The sequence below is a fragment of the Squalius cephalus genome (genome assembly GCF_949319135.1).
Source record: "Squalius cephalus genome assembly, chromosome: 16".
Taxonomy (NCBI): Eukaryota; Metazoa; Chordata; class Actinopteri; order Cypriniformes; family Leuciscidae; genus Squalius; species Squalius cephalus.
In genome coordinates, this window is record NC_137137.1 from 35,139,805 (window position 1) to 35,157,555 (window position 17,751).

General features: G+C 39.1%; 1 protein-coding gene across 4 annotated transcripts in view; it reads left to right on the forward strand.

The window, feature by feature from the left end:
• The window catches only part of LOC307173298 (serine/threonine-protein kinase WNK2), a 73,992-nt gene that overhangs the window by 18,733 nt on the left and 37,508 nt on the right, over window positions 1-17,751 (forward strand). For all 4 annotated transcript variants that reach the window (XM_079896311.1, XM_079896313.1, XM_079896314.1 and 1 more), the window contains exons 3-12: window positions 1,704-1,876; window positions 4,359-4,579; window positions 6,422-6,579; window positions 7,714-7,802; window positions 9,137-9,356; window positions 12,274-12,526; window positions 12,832-12,938; window positions 14,394-14,978; window positions 16,444-16,554; window positions 17,279-17,695. In XM_079896311.1, the coding sequence (XP_079752437.1) occupies window positions 1,704-1,876; window positions 4,359-4,579; window positions 6,422-6,579; window positions 7,714-7,802; window positions 9,137-9,356; window positions 12,274-12,526; window positions 12,832-12,938; window positions 14,394-14,978; window positions 16,444-16,554; window positions 17,279-17,695 (2,334 nt within the window). The remainder of the gene's footprint in view (window positions 1-1,703; window positions 1,877-4,358; window positions 4,580-6,421; window positions 6,580-7,713; window positions 7,803-9,136; window positions 9,357-12,273; window positions 12,527-12,831; window positions 12,939-14,393; window positions 14,979-16,443; window positions 16,555-17,278; window positions 17,696-17,751) is intronic.

The following is a 17,751-nucleotide window of genomic DNA, read 5'->3' on the forward strand; positions in this document are numbered from 1 at the left end:
TGTTTAGGGAAGTTCAGGCATCAACTAAAAACGTGAGGTTGCAGCCCGTCTCTTATCTCACCCTCTCTCCCTCATACGGACACAAGTGAACATAACTTACATGTGTTGAAAGATTGGGAATAACCTTATACAGGCGGACGGGGTTTGGCACGTGCTCGAATCCCTCCAGTCCCAATCCAATGCCTGTGAAACGTTTGACATTCTTATCGGCTGAATTTTTCTATTTTTTCTTTTGTTTTATGCAACTCCTTGTGTAAGTTGAAGGAAATGTGCAGATCTGCTCGTGTGTTCTCGGCTGCTGACATGCATTCATGTCTTCTACCAGCCTCAGACATGTGACGTGTGTGTGCTTGTGGAAGTGTGTGATAATCTCCTGTTTGAAAGCGTTATGGCAGCAGAGAAGCAGGAGAAGCAGAGATCACTCCAGTCCTGCTAACAGAGAGAGGATGCTGCATGTAGAGACTCAAACACTCCCGGAAACACTGCATAATTCATGAGGCTGCTGCAGCTGGAAAAACCACACACACACACACACACACACACACACACACACACACACACACACACACACACACGCACACACACACACGGAAAAACCTCTCTCTCACACACACACACACACACACACACACGGAAAAACCTCTCTCTCTCACACACACACACACACACACACACACACACACACACACACACACACACACACACACACACACACACACACACACACAGAAAAAACCTCTCTCTCTCACACACACACACACACACACACACACACACACACACACATTCACTAACACACTCTCACACACTCACATAAACACACACACAAACACACACACACACACACTCACAAACACACTCACTAACACAGTCACACACTCACATAAACACACACACTCACTAACACACTCTAACAACACACACACTCTAACAACACTCTCACACTCTCTCTCACACACACGCAAACTCTCTCAGACACACTCATATAGTTTCTTGCACACATTAGACCCTAAAAACGACATCTCTACACTTCCAGCTCCACTGGTTTAGAGTCGGCACGAAACAACACTTCACTTCAGTAATGTGTGTATCAGTGGGAAGCGGATGTTCTCCACCAGGAATTGACTGGGTTGTGAAAAGTGTCTCTATATGATTAAATGAGCTGTGAGTGTGTGTGTAAACCGACACGAGACGTCAGAGGAAGATCTCGCTTATTGAAGAAGAGACACTCAATACATGATGACATCTCAAGCCTTTAGTGCTGGCGCTCCAGCCTCTCCATCTCTCTCTGCTTCATTACAGTCACTGATTCAGTCTGGCGTGATTTAATATCCAGCCTATGATGGAGTATGAAGACTCTTCTTTCATGTTTATATATCTGGGTCTCTACGGTCTCATTCCACTTCTAGGTTCAGTGGGTTCTTTATAGAACTCTACGGTTCTAGACTCAGTTTTAAAGAACCATTACAGCAAAAAGTTAAAAAAAAATTGTGATAAAGTTTGTTTACATGAGGTTTAATTTATCAAATTTGATCAAAAATAAAAAATAATTAAAAACTAAATCCGTAAAATGTTTCCATGATGGAATGTTCATATATGAAGAGTCTGACTGAACCCTTTAAGCTTCTGTGTAGAACCTCGTCTCCTGAGAGAGAGTGTCCGGCCGAGTGTTTTAATCGTGTGTGTGTGTGTGTGTGTTTCAGGACCGCAAGCTGACGAAGGCGGAGCGGCAGCGCTTTAAAGAGGAGGCCGAGATGTTGAAGGGTCTCCAGCACCCGAACATCGTGCGCTTCTACGACTTCTGGGAGTGTCCGCTGAAGGGCAAGAAGTGCATCGTTCTGGTCACAGAGCTCATGACGTCAGGAACGCTCAAAACGTGAGGAGATTCCCACAGGACACCGACATTTGAGTCACATTCAGATCGGGAATCAAGTGTGGTAGTGTTTTTTGCTTTGTTTTTATATTTGATTTTTATATTTTATGTATTATATTTTTTATATATTTCATTTTATTTTTTTATTCATACAGTGATAGTTCTTATTGAACAGACCTGTCAATCTCCAAAACACACATAAAAGTCCCTGAAGTCATCCAGGTACGCAACATTTGGGTTCTGGAAGTAAAAACTCCACTAATTTTCTCCGTAGGGAAATTGATTTTAAAACAGTAACTTATAAGCGTATAAAGACATCTTCTATGAGTTACGAGCTTGGATTTGCTTTTGTTGTATTTGCTTGTGTTTGACAGCGGTATTCGTGGTGAAAACTACATTACCCATAATGCTGTACAGAAGTATCAGAGTCGCCACAAGCAAAACACACCAAAATATCTTGTTAGCTCCGCCCTCTCCCATGAAGCACTGCAGATGTAATCAAGCTGGTCACCCTAATCTCTCAAAGAATATTCTGCAAAAAAACTAAAATATGTTGTTTTTAAATATATATAATCAACATTTGTAAATAAACAGTTTTATAGGCTATTTCTCCATCATTTTTTATTGGATTATGCTGTTTGCAATGCATCCTGGGATTGTAGGTCTTTCTCTCTCACAAGCTTCAAATCAAAGTTTGTAGTGCTGTGATTCTCCTCATAGCTGGTTGGTTTGGTTCATGGCTTATAACGCTAAAACAAAGACTTTAAAGGGGTGGTTGATTATGATTTGACTTTTCTAACTTTAGTTAGTGTGTAATGTTGCTGTTTGAGCATAAACAACATCTGCAAAGTTACAACGCTCAAAGTTCAAAGCAAAGGGAGATATTTGCTTTTACAGAAATCGCTTTTTAAGGACTACAACAAACGGCTGGTAGAGACTACACCACATTCCTCCCGGGTTAGTGACATCACCAACCCTAGAATTTACATAAACCCCGCCCCCGGAACACGATTTATAGACTATCATGACAGAATATGCTAATCAATGACTAGAAGATAACTACACATCAGCTTCATAAATTCATCAAATAACCATTCAGAAATGTCTTGTTGCTTCTACATGTTGTCACTTCTTCTTGAGTCTCTCCATCATTGTCTGACTCCGGTTTGAACATAAAAGGCTAAAAGTTTGACATTTTCAGTGCATGTCTGTGTGAGTGTCAGTTCTTGAAGCTCCGCCCCCTGTGCCGGGAGCAGCAGCTCATTTGCATTTAAAGGGACACACAAAACTGGTGTGTTTTTGCTCACCCTCAAAAAGTGACAATCTTAACATGCTATATAAAATATCTGTGGGGTATTTTGAGCTAGAACTTCACATACACATTCTGGGGACATCAGAGACTTATTTTACATCTTGTGAAAAGGGCATTATACCACCCCTTTAAAAAAAATCCCTATTGGAGAAATTAATGGAAAAAATACTTCCGGAAGCGACGCCGCTGAAAAAGTGTGCGGGCACTAATGCGCTGTAGTGCAAAACACTTGTTGTGTATATTATAATAAAATTACACAAGAAGTGCTGCTGTATCAAAGGATTCATTTAAATGTTATTACATAGTAGTTAATATAAAGTGGTTTCATAGTCCATATGACTATATTAAGTTTTCTGAAGTCATATGACAGCTCTGCGTTTTTGCGTTCGCACATCATACTTGAGCAGTTTGAAAATGCATGTTGGAGAAAGAGAAAGGAAGACTCGATGTATATCGTATGACTTCAGAAGACGTGCAATATGTGACCCTGGACCACAAAATCAGTCACATGGGTCAATTTTTTTTAAATTGAGTTATACATCATCTAAAAGCTGAATAAATAAGCTTTCCATTGATGTGTGGTTTGTTAGGATAGAACAATATTTAGTCGAGACACAATTATTGTAAATCTGGAATCTGAGGGTGCAAAAAAATCTAAACATTGAGAAAATCTCCTTTAAAGTTGTCCATTTATGTTGGCGATTGTGCTGCATTCACTCACAAAAATACATGTTTTATATATTTACAGTAGGAAATTTACAAAATATTTTCATGGAACATGATCTTTACTTAATATCCTCATGATTTTTGGCATAAAAGAAAAATCGATAATTTTGACCCATACAATGTATTGTTGGCTATTTCCACAAATATAGCCGTGCGACTCGAGACTGGTGATGTGATCCAGGGTCACATATAGTGTTTAGAGGTTTACGGTGCTTTTATGATGCTCAATGTTACCGTTAAATAAGTATTCTGTTCTCAGCCAGAGATGAGTGTGTCAAAGTAACGTCCAGATGACAGTGATACACAGATATAATATAGCACACGTTTTGTGGTTAGTTAATGTCATGTATTCAGTTAAACGGACATACTGTACATTTTAAGCAGTGGTGAAATGATTACAAGTAATGCTGATTATCAGTTATAAGGGCTACTCATTGTTTCCTCCAGGTATCTGAAACGCTTTAAGGTGATGAAACCCAAGGTTCTGCGCAGCTGGTGCCGTCAGATTCTCAAAGGTCTGCATTTCCTGCACACGCGCACTCCTCCCATCATCCACCGGGACCTGAAGTGTGATAACATCTTCATCACGGGCCCCACGGGCAGCGTCAAGATCGGCGACCTGGGTCTGGCTACGCTCAAGCGAGCTTCCTTCGCCAAGAGTGTGATCGGTGAGGCGGTGGTCCTTCATTTCCAGCTGTTCTGGATCCAGAGTTTTTATTAATTATTCGGGTTCATTTGATTTTGCTTATAACACATTTTACCATGTTTACATGATCCCCATGGGTCGTCAAAGTCTTAAATTCAGTTTGATCAAATTCAATATTCACAATATCTTAAAGTCTCCCTGTAGTCAATCATTTTATCCCTTAAAACTCATCTTTGATCACCAAAATTACATATTTAAGTGTTTTTTTTCATCATGCCTTAAAATATCTTGAATGTAACTCGACACCCTCGCCTCATTTAGTATGCGCTGTTCTATGAATATGCAAATGAGCCCCGCCTCCACTCACTCCCTCAGCTCAGAGATCCACTGGTTGACGATCACACGTTGATCTGATTGGTTACAAGGTAGTTTGTGATGTCAGAAACACCAGCGATTTCAAAGCGTGTTTTTGAGACTGTCTTTGGTTCACTGCAGTTTTAAGGAGGAAATACTCAGCAATGCTGTCGACTTATGAATTTACACATGGTTTCTCTTAAAAAAACATATATTAATATTACCAATATTAAAAACACCACATAGACATACAGTACCAGTCAAAAGTTTGGAAACGTTACTATTTTTAATGTTTTTGAAAGAAGTCTCTTATGCTCATCAAGCCTGCAGTTAAAAAAACACACACACAAAAAAAACAGTAATATTATGAAATATTATTACAATTTAAAATAATGGTTCTCTTTTTTAATATACTTTAAAATGTAATTTATTTTTGTGATGCAAAGCTGAATTTTCATCAGCAAGTACTCCAGTCTTTGGTGTCTTATGATCCTTCAGAAATCATTCTAATATGCTGATTTATGATCAATGTTGGAAACAGTTGTGCTGCTTAATATTTTTTTTATAACCTGAGATACTTTTTTCAGGATTATTTGATGAATAAAAAGTTAAAAAGAACTGTATTTATTTAGAATAGAAATCTTTTGTAACAATATACACTACCGTTCAAAAGTTTGGGAACAATAACTAATTTTTTAAAAAGAAATTAGTACTTTAATTCAACAAGGATGCGTTAAATTGATAAAAGGTGATGGTAACGATTTATATTGTTAGAAATGTTTTTATTTTGAATAAATGCTGTTTTTATGAATAAATGCTGTTAACGTTTTACTCATCAATGAATCCTGAAAAAAGTATTCCAAAAAAATATATTAAACAGCACAACTGTTTCCATCATTGATAATAACTGAGTATCAAATCATCATATTAGAATGATTTCTGAAGGATCATAAGACACCAAAGACTGGAGTACTTGCTGATGAAAATTCAGCTTTGCATCACAAAAATAAATTACATTTTAAAATATATTAAAAAAGAGAACCATTATCTTAAATTGTAATAATATTTCATAACATTACTGTTTTTTTTTTTTTTTAACTGCAGGCTTGATAAGCATAAGAGACTTCTTTCAAAAACATTAAAAATAGTAACGTTTCCAAACTTTTGACTGGTACTGTATATATACACTACATTTAAAAGTTGCATTTTCACCACAGGCGGACTTTAAATGGTATAAGAAAAGTCTTAAAGGTAATTTCAAGAGGTCTTAAGTTAGGAATCGCATTTCAAAGTCGCATTTCAGAGTAAAAACATGGCACTGTTGTTTTTATTCAAGTGCATGTCTGAAGGGTCCAGACAGTTTCGATTGCATTTTCTTTTCATCTTCGTTACTTATAATGCCTTCTAAAGTACCTTTGTATATCTTTGTAATGTATTGTATACATTATAAGATGGTGTACGCATGTTTCTCTGTGTATCAGAAGAGTATTTCATGCTTTGATTTGGCCAGGTACGCCGGAGTTTATGGCCCCGGAGATGTACGAGGAGCATTACGACGAGGCCGTGGACGTCTATGCGTTTGGTATGTGCATGCTGGAGATGGCCACGTCTGAATACCCGTACTCCGAGTGCCAGAACGCGGCTCAGATCTACCGCAAAGTCACCAGTGTAAGTCCTGCACTTCAACACTACTGCGATCATTTCATTTCAGTGGAAGAAGAATACTTTTCTACACAGACCCTGGTCCTGCTGCTGCTCATATCCGTCACAAAAATTAAACATTCATGACACTAAATGAGATTTTATGTTGTTCACTGGTAACATGCGTTTAATTAAAAAAACAAATAAATATAGTGCATTCTAAAATTGGTTGACAGATTATTTTTCAGAAGATTTTTGACCACGACTATAATTTAAACATGTTGCGTTAGAATTATATTCTTTGGGAAAAGTGATGCATCTGAAATGGTTTGAAATAGGATTTATTTATTTTTCTGTATTTCCAGATAAAATTTTCCTAAATTTGCTTTGGCATTAGTGCATAAAAGTAAATTATTCAGCACATGATCCCTTGTGAGATTTATTTGTTTGTTTGTGTATAATGGTGTCAATATGCAGAGTTGGTTAATAACGGCAATAAAGTAAAAACCTAGTTAGCAATTACTTGTTTACATAGTATGATGCATTTTATATTATTATATTTTTGTCTTGTTTTCCAGTACAAATATCCAAACATTATTAAATCAAGACACATTTACTGGAGAAGCAAAATGACTGAAGTCTTGTTTTCTGAAAAACTGATACAAATGAAGTGAGTTCATGGTTAAAATAAGAACAAATATCTGTTTTTTCCCTTTTTTTTAATAACAATTAAAGGGATAGTTTACTCAAAGTAAGATCTCAGTCATTTACTCTCCCTCATTCACTTTCAAACCTCTCTGATGGTGTTCGTTTTTCTATTGAGAACAAAATAATCTTTTTTTCATACAGCGATAATTCATAATGAAGAAAAAAATCCCACCAAAATATCACAGTAAAAATAGTCCATGCAATTTGTGCACTATATTCTAAGTTGAACGATAGCTTTTTGTGACTGAAATGTAATGTTTATGCCCTGAAAAGCTGAGCATCGCTCCGGTTCACAGATCTGTGTAATGAGTTCAGCTCAGTGTGTGTCAGGTGTTTGAGTCTCGGCTCACCGGAGGAGAAGAGTATCAGCGAATAACAGCATCAGTTTGGGTCTGTTCCTCACAAACACGTGTGATTGTGTCCGACAGTAACGGCTCTTAATGTGTGTCTCAGGGAGTGAAGCCTGCCAGCTATAACAAGGTGATGGACCCTGAGGTGAAGGAGATCATCGGCGAGTGTATCTGTCAGAAAAAGGAGGAGCGGTGAGTTACCGACGTATGATATATAGTCATTCAACCCTTGTGGACATTTTTGTCTTTTTCAGTTTTGTGTTTTGATCATTTTGCCTGTGTTAATGCCAACTGCTTACATTTTGGCACAGGTGTGTATTTCTATTGGAATTTTACTATTTCACCCCCATTTCCTTTAAAATAAATCTATTTTGCACTAGTTACACAAAATAGTTCCTCTCAGCAGCTTTTGAACCCATTGAAACCCATTAAAACCGCAATTTCTAATTGCAAGGCCATTTAACTATAAAATGTTGCAATCTTTAATAATAGGTTCTCGTTTCGTGACTTTCTCAGGTTTGACCTATAAAGCAAATACTCGCTTTATTCCTGTTTTCTGCTTCTGCATTTTATAGAGCCAATTGGATAAATATGCAGCTATAATTGTGTTGGTATGGATGTCAGAGTGTGGTGTGTTTGTGTGTGTGTGTGTATTAAAACAAAATTGTATGTGCTTGCAATAAATGAGAGATGAAACCTTAACTTAAATCCAACCGTTGTGTGTGCATCAGTTTTGCTGCATCTAACGGGGAAAATCTGTCACTGCACCCAAACAATCTTCCTGAAAGCTCATTTTCTGAGATATCATCCTCAAAGTTGGAACACAACTTGGTTAGATTTATGGCTTTGCTTATTTTTCTAGCTCAAAATGATTTTATGATCACACTGAACTCTGATTTTAGAGTTCAATGTGTTTTATAATATACAGGCGAAACTCGAAAAATTAGAATATCGTGCAAAAGTTCATTTATTTCAGTAATTCAACTTAAAAGGTGAAACTAATATATTATATAGATCATTACATGCAACGTGAGATATCTCAAGCCTTTATTTGTTATAATTTTGATGATTATGGCTTACAGCTTATGAAAACCCAAGCCATAATCATCAAAATTATAACAAATAAAGGCTTGAAATATCTCACGTTGCATGTAATGAGTCTATATAATATATTAGTTTCACCTTTTAAGTTGAATTACTGAAATAAATGAAGTTTTGCACAATATAATTTTTTTTCGAGTTTCACCTGTATATATTTTATATAAAATAGTGTTCATGAATAATTTTTATAAACTTTTTTTGGTTTTACTTTAAACTTTAAACTTTTTAAGCTCCCAAGCTTCAAATATTATACAGTTTTGGATATTGTACCACTATGGACCTATTTGTAACTTTTTTTTAATTGATGCACAAGGGTTAACTCTCCTAGTTTGTTGGTCATCATTTCCTGAAGGTTATGCACCAGTTTTCACTGTATCCTGGAACATGTACGTCCGGTAACCGTCTCTCTAACTCTCTGTCCACAGGTACACCATCAAGGACCTGTTGAATCACGCGTTCTTCGCCGAGGACACGGGTGTGCGGGTGGAGCTGGCGGAGGAAGACGACGGGATGAAGACGTCCATCGCGCTGAAGCTGTGGGTGGAGGATCCTCGCAGGCTGAAGGGCAAGTACAGGGACGGAGGAGCCATCGAGTTCAGCTTCGACCTGGAGAAGGAGGTTGCTGAAGCCGTGGCGCAGGAGATGGTGCGTGTTTCACTGACTTCACCAGCGTTACCCGCGCCACCAAGATATAACTGCACTTCTTGTGCGTTATGCTAATGTGGACGACCCAGATCTGAATCCAGCTTCTAATATTTTAATATAAATATACATTTCTAAATATAAATTGTTAATATAAATTTCATGATTCGATTCGAGTTTGATTCACCAGATTGCGATTCAATTCTGATCTTGATTTGATGTGGATTCATATATATATATATATATATTAGGGCTGTCAAAAGATTAATCGCGATTAATCGCATCCAAAATAAAAGTTTGTTTTTAATAATATATGTGTGTGTACTGTGTATAATTAAATTTGTATATATAAATACACACACATGCATGTATATATTTAAGAAAAATGTGTTATTTATATATATAAAAAAAATTATATTTATATATAATATAAACTATATAAATATATATACAGTATATGCATGCAAATATTTCTTAAATATATACATGCATGTGTGTGTATTTATATATACAAAATAATTATACACAGTACACACACATATATTATGTAAACACAAACTTTTATTTTGGATGCGATTAATCGCGATTAATCTTTTGACAGCCCTAATATATATATATATATATATCTATCTCAGGTACAGTAGATGTCCATTTCTCTCAAAGGAAGAAATCTCTCCTAATGCTGCATTTTGGGAACCCTGTCAGTCGCTACATTACTGTAATATTACAGGTTAATATTGACAAATGGTTTTGCGTAGAAACATTTAATGACATGTTTTTACTCCAATTCGTTTTTAACGTAAACATTTATAAATGAACAGTGGCTGTCATAACCAGTTCTTCTATATTTAATGTACATTTGAATAAACTCATTATTAAAGCATGTTAAGTAAAAATAAAATGATTTAAGATAGTGCTTATATATTATTTTTTATTTATGTAGCACCTTTCAAGATCTCACGGTCACTTTGCAAGAAATAAAGCAATCATACAGCAACACCATAATATAAAACAATATTTCAACATCAAAGACCATAACTAAAGCAAATAATAGGACAGAACCGTGTGACGTTACGTGACATTATTGTTCTCCGGCTGTGTTACTGACGTTGAAACACGGATTGATGGATCACATGAGATATGATTGATTTCAGGAAGTTGTTCTGAATCTTTCAACTTTCCCTCTGATGTTCACTGATGTTCATTTGCTGCTGTAACTAGTAGTAAAGAGGAAGAGATGATCGGTTCATCTGTCACACACATTAAACACACACAAACACACATGTATTGACTTAATTCAGTGACAGAATTTGAAAGCTTTGTTTCATAGCAAAAGTATAGTGAAGTTTAGTTCTCGCATCAACTGAAAACGGCACTGACTAAAAGATTGAACTTCAAAAATCAAAAATGAGAATCGATATTTTCAACCCAACATTTACCTTCAGGTGTGTTTATTCTGTCTGAATTTAGAGCCAGAACTGTTCATACCAGATTTATACCAGATTTATACCAGATTTGCCTGTGGAATGTGAACACCACAAAAACAGCCAATAAGTTTCATGGCTCATGAAATCTGATGTCTTCCTGCTTCTATTGTCTCTTAGCTTTGAGCGCTGATCGAGAGATATTTCACGCCTCCATTATGAAACACAACAGAATTGAAATTATTTTTGAACGGAATAATGTTCTGGCCAGCTTTGGGTTATTCCATTGGAGAAGTAGATGTTTATTCCCTTAACAAACACCCTCCTATCCTCTCGTAACCTCCGCCTGCGATGCCATTTTCCTGCTTAGATTTGATCTGGTCCTGAGTTTGAGATTCATAACAACCTCCCTCGCTTTCTGAGGAACTCTGGATCCCCTGCTTGAGTTACGACCAAACCTGTTTTCAGATCTTCACACTAGATACGCTCATGCTAAGCAGCCAAAGCCGCTTGTGCACGTTATATATTAAACCGTGGTCTTGCGGGTATGTGGCCTCCTGGACCCTGGTCGGATTGGAAAATCCTTTTGCCGTAATCACGTGTTATGTAATCTGAGCATTGTAATGTGTGTGTGAATGTTTGCTGAAGGGAAAATGAGTCGACAGCTGATATTCACACTGATCGACACAAACCACAGTCCACACGTTTCACGCTTCACCCTGTCAGACGTTTGTTCGGTACACTGATATTGATCTTTCCATTTTGACGTTTTACCCCTAACCCTTCATGCATTTAAGCGTACTTTGGTGAATCTCACAAAAAAAAACTAAATTACCAGTACTTTATTTTTAATGAATGTTACAAAAGTACATTTCCCCCCACAATTCTCTGTAGGGAGAAATTAAATGAGTAAATCATTCAGATTTTATTTCATTTATTAGAGACACAACAAAAGCAACCATGATTTCCTTTTTCCCCCTTTTTTAAAATTAATTCTAGTACTTCATAATTTTGTTAATTGTGTATTAACGCAGCAATGTTTTTTTTTTTGTAAATAAAAACCATGATGTGCTTTTTTTCTTTGTATTCTTTTTAAAATTCTGGTAATTCTCATTGCTGATTATGTATTGAAATAATTTAATAATTCAATTATTTTTCTGTTTAAATAATGAACCATGTAATTTTTTTAAATAATATAATATATATTGAACTTATTTTTTTATTTAAATTTATTTAGTAGAGACAGCACAACAAAAGTTTCCTTTTATTCTCTTTTTTTTTAACAATTATTCTTGTTCTCATTAGTCATTTTTCTCCTCTGTGTGTGCGCAGTGTGTCTAGTTGAAGCTTTCCCCCACAGACTCTTGCTTGTCTCTGTGAAATGTTCCTTTAATACTGCGAGATTCATTCCTCTGTTCCTAAAATAGAGCCCTCATTTCTTCCTGTCTGCTCTAAAAGTGCGTGTTCACACCAGCCCCCTCTTGTGCTTCTGTCAGGTTGAGTCTGGTTTCTTCCATGAGAGCGATGCAAAGATTGTGGGCAAGTCTATCCGTGACAGGGTGGCTCTGATCAAATGGCGCAGGGAGCGGACGGTGCCGAGGGCCTCTCAGGGTGCCACTGCCCCGTCCATGCCAGCCGGGACGGTACCAGTCCTCTGCGAACCACCCTGTCTGGTGGAGCCCGAAGAGACTGAGGTGGACCAGCATGCCCGCGTGTGCCAGCTTAGTGCCATGACTACATCCACCACATGTAAGCGTGTGCACCTGTGAGCTACAGTAGTCAACATTTGAAGTGGATAAAAACCTTTCATCATAGTTATAAATGAATTTTGTTCACACCCGTTCTTGTCTTAGGACAACTTTGATGAACTTTTTGGATCCATTTCAAATGTTGACTTCTTAAGCTCAACTTATGTTTCATGCTGACTTCAACATGAAACTATTGTCACAGACTCTCTTACAACAATATCCAATCTGAGGGAACTGAGGGACAAGTGGCATTGATTGTCTCAGATCTTTGTTATAGTCCATGCATGTCTCTCTGTCTCCCTCTAGCTGACAGTGGCATCGGCTCAACCGTGTACTCTGACTCCCACAGCAGTGGTCTGCACAGTGTCATATACCAGTCACTACAGGATTCGGTCTCCACCACAGCCCAGGAGGTTCGTATCACTTACCCATCATGGTTACTGATGATAAACTTCTGATATGTAAAGTTAGCATTCCTCTGCTTGCACGTACCAATGCATGCTTGTACTTGCATAGCTTTTATACAGAGGAATTATACTAAATATAGACCATCATTCATAATGACACTGTTGTACAGCTTTGTAACTGTACAGTGTTGGTCATCAACCAGTATGTTTGCCTATAAGCATTCCTTGCATGGGGAGTTGTACATTCAAGCATCACTCACTATTTCCCCAAGTGTAAAAATGTTTGTTGTGTCCTTGATTTGATTATTAGCTCATTGCTAGAGATACTTGTTTGTCATTTCATGATAATAGTTTGGAGAAGTGGCTTTTCTTCCAGGGTCCACATCATGCAAGTTCCTCTGTTAATTACTTAATCAGAAGCCATGAGCATCTCCAACCCACAAGCCCTTCCTTCCTTCAAATACCACCAGACCAATCAGAGTCGACAGAAAGAGGATTTGCAAGTTCCGGCTCTATGAATTTTCTGCCCGTTCCTTTGCCTATTACGACCCGCCGCTATAGTGACACATCAGTGGAGACGTCATCTGAGACAAAGGGGGAGGAGCCTGTCTCAATGGTGAGAAAAGGGCGTCGCCTTTCTTTAAACCCCAACCCTCACCGGCCACCGTCCCCATGTCAGGCCTGCCTGTCCTTATTCCTACTTGGGACATGTGCAGATGGAAGACATACGCCCTATTCTTCACTTATGCTTTCAGCCACAGGGTCTCGTAGGGGCTCTGTCAATGAGACCTCTAACCTCTCCCAGCTCAACAAATCTCTGGAGAGCATCACTGGCCACAAATGTCAGCCTGCTCTTGCCTTTCTAAGAGCCCCACTGACCAAGCCAGAAAGAGGGTCCTATCGGCCTGCACGCAGCCACAGTGATGAGGGGCCCGCCATGGAGTCGTCTGGTGAGGAATTGGCATCACGTCGCAGAGCAAGTTTTTGTGTTAGCGAAAACTTCCTGACTCATGTGGTAGGTCACTCCGCAACTGAGGACAAGGTGTAACCCTGCTGATTATGGAGGAAATGCTGTGGTTTTCTCTATCCTTTTTTGGTGGTTCTGCTATTGCTCCCAGGGGCCTCTAGGACTTAGTATAATTTGCTCAAATCTAAATGCGTTCTTCTTCTCCACTTCTTTAACCGTACTCACCAAGTCCTGTGGGTACTGCTGTTCTCTAACGGAGTCCATTTTCCCCTCAAAACCTACCCAATAACCACGCTTAACATGTGCCTGACGTCATGCTGCTGCTAACCATCTTTGTGAATCGCTTCATGTTTTCATTATCACTTAACCTGGTCGTGTGTGGTCTGCATGCATGCCTTCATATTACTCACTATTGCAGCTGTAAGTGTCTGTGGTTTTATTTATATGGAATGGCTGTGTATGCGGTTTTCAATAGTTTGTTTGCTCTTCTGCAGCCTGCCATTTTGAGAGTCCAAAATCAGGCGCCACCTTCCGTAGTTCAACACGTGCAGACTTACCCTCCTGCATCCTCCGAGACCCCTGCACAGCCCACCGGACAGACTCCGGTGTCCGGAATGTCCACTGCCCAGCCGCTGGCACTTCTGCAAGGCATACTGACTGCTCCACAAGCCATGAATCCACAGCAGCTCGCGTCTTCAAGTCAGACTGCAGAGTTGAACACGCAGGCCCATGTGTCGTATCAACCTGCATTCGTGCCGCAGAGTGCCACCGCTCCGAGTTACCATCCTGCCACAGCAGAGCTAGCCAATGCACACATATTTCCACCCGTGCAGCGCACTGCAGTCGCAGCTATCCCATCTAAATCAGAAGCAGCACTGCCTGCGGATCAGAGTTTTCAGAGTGGAGCCTCTAGCGTGCAGCATGTCTCATCAGCACCTCAACAAACACCTGCGTTACACCTTTTGCCGCAACCACCTGCGAATGCCACAACAGACGGGCAACTCCACGACTTCTCGAACATGCAGCAAACTGCTCCTGTGCATCTGAGCCAGGCAGGCTCTGCACCATCTTTCCAGCAGGTAGATTTGTTTCAACCTTATCTAATAATGTGTGTATGTGTGTACGAATGTGTCTGATTCAGTTTATACACTTGTAATGATCGGAGACACTTTCTCTCTAGTCTGTTTGGTTTGTATTGGCTAACTGAGCTCATCAGCTTCTTAATGTGGGTCGCAGCTGTAGATTTGTCATTGCTTGGTCCGTATTGCAGATAATTCTGGCCAAGTATAAATCAGGGGTTCTCAACTCTGTCCCTCAAGATCCAGGCAAGGCAATGGACAGGTACAGTTGTCCAGGCATCACTAAAGAAATAATATATTGTCCAGCTTTTGGCCTATATTTTCATCCATCCAAAAGTAAACAGTTACATTTTCTGTTTTCTGATCTCCTGCCGACTACGCCAAAATGTTAGATCATGCCGATATCCTGCCAACTTAAACCAAAATGTTAGATCGGATGGATCTCAATGTCAGAAATATCAGATATATTAGATCTAACCCTGGACCCCAAATCCCTGACATAAGTCTTCTATCAGCCTGAGAGTTTGACAGAGAAAGCTAGGAAAGAGCAATCCTGTGATGTTAAAAACCTTGAAATGTAGACATTCTCTTATCTCTAACTCATAAAGCCAAACATCCCTTGAAACCACACAATAATAGGATTAAACAACAATAGAAAGGAAATAAGATGAAATATAAAATCATAAAATAACAAATAACAATAAAAATTGTTACAATAAATGATTAATCAAATGACTACATAAATGACTGATAATAAATTATAATTAAATTAAATCATAAAAAACTATAAGAAAATAAAACTCAACACAGATGGATGATTGCTCTCTTAAAGTAACACACACACACACACACACACACACACACACACACACACACACACACACACACACACACACACACACACACACAGGTTAATATTGACATTCTTTAGATCCCTCAGTGATCAATGGATTACAAACAAACTGTGCTATTTCGTTAGTTATTTTTGTGACCACTCTTAAAGAAAGCTTGTAATACATGTCTTAACGGTTTATTCCGCTGCACACTTCCTGTTCCTGGAGACCTACTTTCCTGATTCATTTACCTCAAACTTTAATCAGACGCACACAAACCAGCTAATCAAGTTCTTTAGGATTGCTTGGCAGATGTGATAAAGCAGGGTGGCAATAAACCTTGCAGGACAAGAGCAGGGTTGAAGATCTGTGTTCTACAGAGTTCAGTCCCAACCCTGCAACAAAACACACATGTTGGTAATTAAGTGTTCCTTGAGATCTTAATTAACAGGCATAGTTGTTTAGGGTTGGAGCTGAACTTTGCAGGAAGGTATATCTCCAAGAGCAGGATTGGACACCTCTACTGTAGAATAGACTGACATTGAGCTGACAAGAATAAGACCTACATCTGCAAACCATCTCATGTTTTTCTCTTTACACACTTGTATTTCTCTCTCTTTCAATCACGTTAGCTCACCATTCAGACACAACTAATGGACAGCTGGCAGCAAGGAGTACAGTCCACGTCCAGTCTTCTTACACAACCCGCCCCCCCTCCACAGGCGGCAGCTTACCTCACACAGGTACACCCTACTGCCGGCTCTTCTGCTTAGGCGATGTCTACACAAATACGGATACATTTGAAATGCCTTTTCTCGACATTTTGGCTTTTCATCCACACTGAGATGTGTGAAAACTGATTGTTTTTTGAAAACATGGATACATTTGAAAATGCCGTTTTGTAGAATAGACTGTGAAAAGGGAGGTTTTCAAAAACAATGAGGCATATTTAAGCGCGACTCATATTGTACCAATAGATATAATGGCATCTGCCTGATAATAGGGGGACTCGTCCGGGATAAAAGTTTTAAAGTGCATTGGTCTGAGGCACTCTTCATATTACATTCGATCGAATAGTTGAGTGTGACCTGGATGCACCAGCGTGTGGTGAGATATTTTGCGAGTAAAATGATTGTGCCAGAAGAACAGCGTGAGAACTTTTATTATATCTGGTTTCTCTGTATCTCAGGGAGCTTTTATGTTTTACACGTGCACAGTAAGATGATTGTAGCATTTTCTGACGTTTTAGTATGGACAAGCAACTTGGAAAAAGTTTGAAAACGCTAGTGTGGACGGAGAGCGTTTTGAAACGAAAATACTGCTTTCGAATGTATCCTGATTAATGTAGAAGTCAGATGCTTTTTTTTTTTTTTTTTTTAACAGTCCGCTGTACAAAGGACCTTTGACATTCTGTTCTTGTTGGTGGCTAATTCTTCCCATGCTTCAATGCACTTTTGTCTCCTGCAGTTTCCTTCCCTTAACACAGCTCAGTCAGCTGGGATCCCTCTTCCTGGATGTGACCTGTTCCCCGCCTGCTTTCCCTCTGTGCAGTCGTCCCTCACTCTGCCAGTCCCAACACACCCCAACATCTCGCCAACTTCATGTTCACAGATAGAGAGCTCTGCGCTAACTCAGTTCCCTCACCTGTCCTCCACCTCCCCTATACCCTCACAATGTCCCGTCCCACCCTTCGCTGCTCCAGTGTTCTCGCCTCCATTGCCCACAATTCACCAGTACCAGCAGGCCTATTCTGTTGCTCAACAACCCACTGTAAACTCCATGGCCACTCTCTCTCAACATTCCCACAGTCAGGCCACACCCTCTCCAAACCCCACCTCTATGTGTGTTGGAGCCCCGCCCACTAAACAAGCTCAGCCTATACAGGTAGAGTATATCAGTTTGTTTGGACAGGTCTTAAATGCATAGTCCACCCCAAAATG